General features: G+C 38.0%; 1 protein-coding gene across 1 annotated transcript; it reads right to left on the reverse strand.

Moving 5' to 3' along the window:
* Positions 1-1,587: 1,587 nt before the first annotated feature.
* Positions 1,588-4,340, reverse strand: LOC132175984 (cytochrome P450 78A5-like). Its single transcript, XM_059588084.2, has 2 exons — positions 3,366-4,340; positions 1,588-2,328 (listed from the first exon to the last, which is right to left on the reverse strand). Exons 1-2 carry the CDS (start codon positions 4,338-4,340, stop codon positions 1,723-1,725), a joined length of 1,581 nt encoding a protein of 526 aa, XP_059444067.2. The 3' UTR covers positions 1,588-1,722.
* Positions 4,341-4,547: the final 207 nt, after the last annotated feature.

Below are 4,547 nucleotides of genomic sequence, written 5' to 3' on the forward strand. Positions count from 1 at the left end.
TATTAAAGTTTGATGCCAGGATTTTTGGTTATGATACCATGTTAAATAACCAGTTATCTCAAAAGCTTAAACTGATAGGAATAGATAAATTTAATTATTTAATCATTACTTTAATACTCCCTTTCACGTGTGAGCTCAAACTTCCTTTTAATAGATAATGCCTAACATGTGGAATATTTAATTTAAATAAAGGGTGATTTGATGGAATCAAGGTTTTATCCCATGACCTTTGGCTCTGATACCATGTTAAATTATCAGTTATTCTAAAAGGTTAAGTTTATAGGAAGAGGTAAATTTAATCACTTAATTATATTACTTTAACAGAGGTGATTATCATTGCAATGCCATCTCGTTTTTTATTCAAATTAAAATCGTTTGAGATCGGATCGAATGGTGGCTATTAATTACTTAATTTGTCACTGCTGTCTTATTCTTTGCTTGCGATCTAGTGTGCCTTCACTTTTCCATCCATCTAAATCTCACTCCTATTTGGTGTAATCATTGGTGACGACTAAGTAATCTAAACTTTCTGACTAAATCAAATTACGAGAACATTTCATTCTTCTTTCTTTTCCTGGCTTGGCCTTTTTTTTTTGTTCTTGCATGTGATTAATATTCCATTCAGACAAGGTTTAGAACATTTTCATTGACATATTTATTCTAAAAAATCATTAAACTGATGATTTTAATGTTTCAATTCGGCTTGAGCCATGATGTATGTTGGTAAATTGAAGCACTAAAGGGACGGTAGAAAACAAATTAACCTGCATGGCAGTAGTAGTACTGATCCAACCACATGCATATATGCACTTTGACAATATCATTTTTATCAAAATTGACAGACCAATTACCTCCTCCATGATTGTTTATTTATTTGATTATGCCCTCATCACAACACTTTGATTGCGACTAAACCTTAAAAAACACATCTAAAAAAATAAAAAAAATAAAAATCCTTGAAAGGACTATACACTCGGCTGCCTACTATGACTGCACACCATGAAATAAACATGACTCCAACCAAGTAAAGTCTAAAAATTCAGACCAAACAATAAAAATTGGATGAACGTCGCTGTTCTTCATACTCATTTATCATATCCATTTTATGATGTGGCGTGTTTGAACTGAAGTAACTATTTAGTATACGACTATCATACAACTTGGATGACATAGCATTGCAAATTAGATATTAGTTTTTTTTTTTTTTTTTTTTTAAAAAAACAAATGTTGATTTTCACTGTAATATTATCAAATTGTATGTCAGTTGTATAATATTCTATTAAACAACATTAATTTTTTGAACTGTTTTCCCATCTCAGGTTAATCACTTATAAAATAAAGAAAATGAAAGTTACTTAAACCAGGCTAAGTTAATTGATGTGAAGTGGATGTGAAAAGTAGCTTTACTTGAATGGAAAATAGTTAAAAATGAAAAATGTTCGAGAGATACATAAGTAATTAAGAAAATTGGAAGGACAAAGTGATAGAGCATCAATTCATTAGAAAATGTGTACAAGGGGCATGAAAGTTCCACCAAAGCAAACCCAAACACCTTTGAACAAAATTACCAAGTACCAGAAACCCTACCCTAAAACAAAAACCAAAATAACATATATAGCTTAGAGAACATGCATGGAAAGTAAATAAACCTATTAAATCCTTCTGAAATCATGGATATATGACATCATCCTGAAAACAACAAAAGCCCCCATCAAATTTATCTCAAGCAATCCTAGGAACAGCCCTGCAGACCAAGGAATGTTTCATCTCCAGTGAAAGTTTCAGCATCTCCGTCAAGTTGACACCATGATTACCAGAAGGCATCCATTTGAAGCTTTGGAGCAATTGCGCAAGCCAGAGCTCAACAGTGGAAATTCCCAAGGCCTTGCCAGGACAAACCCTTCTTCCAGAACCAAATGGAGCCAACCTAAGATCAGAGCCCATGATGGCTACATCTTCCTCCATAAACCGCTCTGGCTTGAACTCTCCGGGCTCCAACCAGACCTTCTCGTCGTGAGTTATCGCCCACATATTTACGATTGCCGTTGTGCCAGCTGGAATGAAGTGGTGGCCTACGTGTGTGTCGTGGACGGCGAGCCTTGCCCAGGAGAGGAGGGGACCAGGAGGGTGCATTCTCAAGGTTTCTTTTACAATGGCCTGGAGGTAGGGTAGGTTGGGGAGGTCGGAATCCGACACTGATCGATTTCTGCCGACAATGGTGTCGATTTCAGATTGTGCTTTGGCTTGGATATCTGGATGAAGCACAATTCGTGCAAGAATCCACTCTAGGAGGATTGCCACTGTCTCGGTCCCCCTGAATATCATTTCCTGCGATTATAGAAAAGTCTAGTTGAAATCTCATATTAAAGAGAAAAGTATGTGACAGTGAAAATCGGCCTTGATTTGAATCAATCAGAGCTTGTAAAAAATAAAAATTGTTGGCTAAATTTTATTTTCATGTCATTGCAGATATATAACAGTCGTATTGAAGTTTATTAAATAACATTTGCACAAAGAAAATGATTTGTGATTATATGGAGGAAAAGGAAAGGAAAACAAGCCAAGACAAGGGAATATATATTCACGTTCTCATGACTATCATCGGATACCTAAAAGAGAAAAACTTATCTTTATTCAAGCATTTATAATTTACATGCAATTTTCTGCAAACTTACAAAACAGAAAAGATGAAGAACCAAAGCAAAAAGAACCAAGTAGTTGCATCAAGGAAAGCCAAAAAGAAAATATTCCCAAATAAAGAGGAGATCTTTTTCGCTAAGTGAATAAATAAAGATAAGAAAGGCAAGGGGAAAGAACAGTACTGGAATTTACCCATTTGTACTCAGGAAACTCGTACTTCAAATCATTTATATTATTCTTAATTCATTTGCATTCTATGGTAAAGAAAACAACCATAAATGGCAAATAAATGCAAATGATCTGATGATTCTCTGAACAATCTGAATTAAAATTGATTATCAATGTAATGTCTCTTTGTGAGTCGACCAAGACTAGCTAGCTTGATGAAGAAGTTAAAATTCTCCCTCTAAAACCTAAAAACTAATTAGTGTTACAACAGTTTTGACCTATTATACAATTTTAAAGAGAGGCAAAAGGAATTCAAAAGTTAACTTAAAGAGTTGGCTTGAATGATAAGTCACTTGACTATAATGTCTCATGAAGCATTAGGTCTAATGCTCGACCTTCGTGAGTGTAAACAATTTTTTAGAGCCAAACCCACGAGCAAAAATCCAAACTTTACCTTATCCAAGTAAAGATCTAATTGGACAAACAGTAAATTTTTTTTTTTTTTTTTTTTTTTTTAAAAAAAGGGGGAATTCAAAGATTTGATTACCAAAACTTACCCATAAAACAGCAATCATATCAGAGTCACTGAGCCTGTTCTCTTTCTCCAGATCAAGCAGCACATCAACAAAATCACCTGAGCCCTCATCACCCTTAGTTAGTATTCCATTATTCTCAGCCCTCTTTGCCCTATGCTCCTCTATAATCCTCCCAACAAAAACATTAACCTTTGCCACCAAAATCCTGCACCTTTTTCTCACTCCTTGCAAATCCAACCAACCCAAAAGAGGAAAGTGATCACTCCAATTAAAAACCCCTAGCAGCTCATACCCCTCACTCACCAAACCCTCAAGCTCACACCCTTCATAACTCCCACACCGCTCACCAAACTCATAACTCCTCCCGAACACACTCATCATCACATTGTTCAACGACCCCAAATGCAAAACTTTCCTCACCTCAACCTCGCCGTTAACATTATTCCTCCCCATCAAAACCCGTATCTCCTCCACCATTTTTCGCCCAATACTTGCCCGAAACTCCCCGAAAGAGGCTATTCTTTTCGGGCTGAACAAATGGGTGGCCGAGATCCTCCTCAGGTTCCGCCAGTACTCGCCGAACGGAGCGAACCCCATTGCCTTGTGGAAGAGGAGTTCGTAAGCTGACTCTTTCACCGGCCGGTCTGCGAAAGCCGAGCTGTTCAGAATCTCCTTGGCCGTGTCCGGGTGGCTCGAGATGATGAAACGAGTGAACCCCACTGAGAATGCCATCAATGGCTTCGCCTTAGAAGCCTCAGCAAGCTTGGTGAGGACTCTGTGAGTCAAAGAGCCTGTGAAAACGAAAACCAACCCGAGAAACGGGAGTCCGGAAGGGCCGGGAATGGTGGCAGTTCGGGTGGTTTTAGAGAGAGCCCAAGCAAGACCGCCCGGGGAGAGCCAGAAAGCAAAGATGGCGACGAAGAGAAGGAGACAGAGGAAAAGCTCGAAGCTGATCAGGACTGGTGAAAAGAAGAGGAAGAAGTGTTCAGATGACATGTTCTTTTGTGTTTGGTTGCTTAGAAAATATGAAAGAAAAAGAAGAAAGAAAGTTGTTTGGTAGGAAGATAGGATTCAGTGAAACGAAAACCCCAGAAAGAGGGAGAGCTGGGAAATGGTGAATGAGGAAGGGCTCGGGAGTGCGTTTATATAGAAAAGGTGGTGGCCCTGGTGGGGGTGGAGAGTAGGATTTTCAGATTTGATGGG

Source organism: Corylus avellana, chromosome 3, assembly GCF_965113065.1.
Source record: "Corylus avellana chromosome 3, dhCorAvel1.hap1.2, whole genome shotgun sequence".
In the NCBI taxonomy this organism is placed as follows: domain Eukaryota; kingdom Viridiplantae; phylum Streptophyta; class Magnoliopsida; order Fagales; family Betulaceae; genus Corylus; species Corylus avellana.

Excerpts from the sequence above, each read along its gene's own strand:
- LOC132175984 (XM_059588084.2), bottom strand. The coding sequence starts at position 4,340 with ATGTCATCTGAACACTTCTTCCTCTTCTTTTCACCAGTCCTGATCAGC. Across the intron at positions 2,329-3,365 it reads ATATGATTGCTGTTTTATGG|GAAATGATATTCAGGGGGAC; the intron begins GTAAGTTTTGGT and ends CTATAATCGCAG.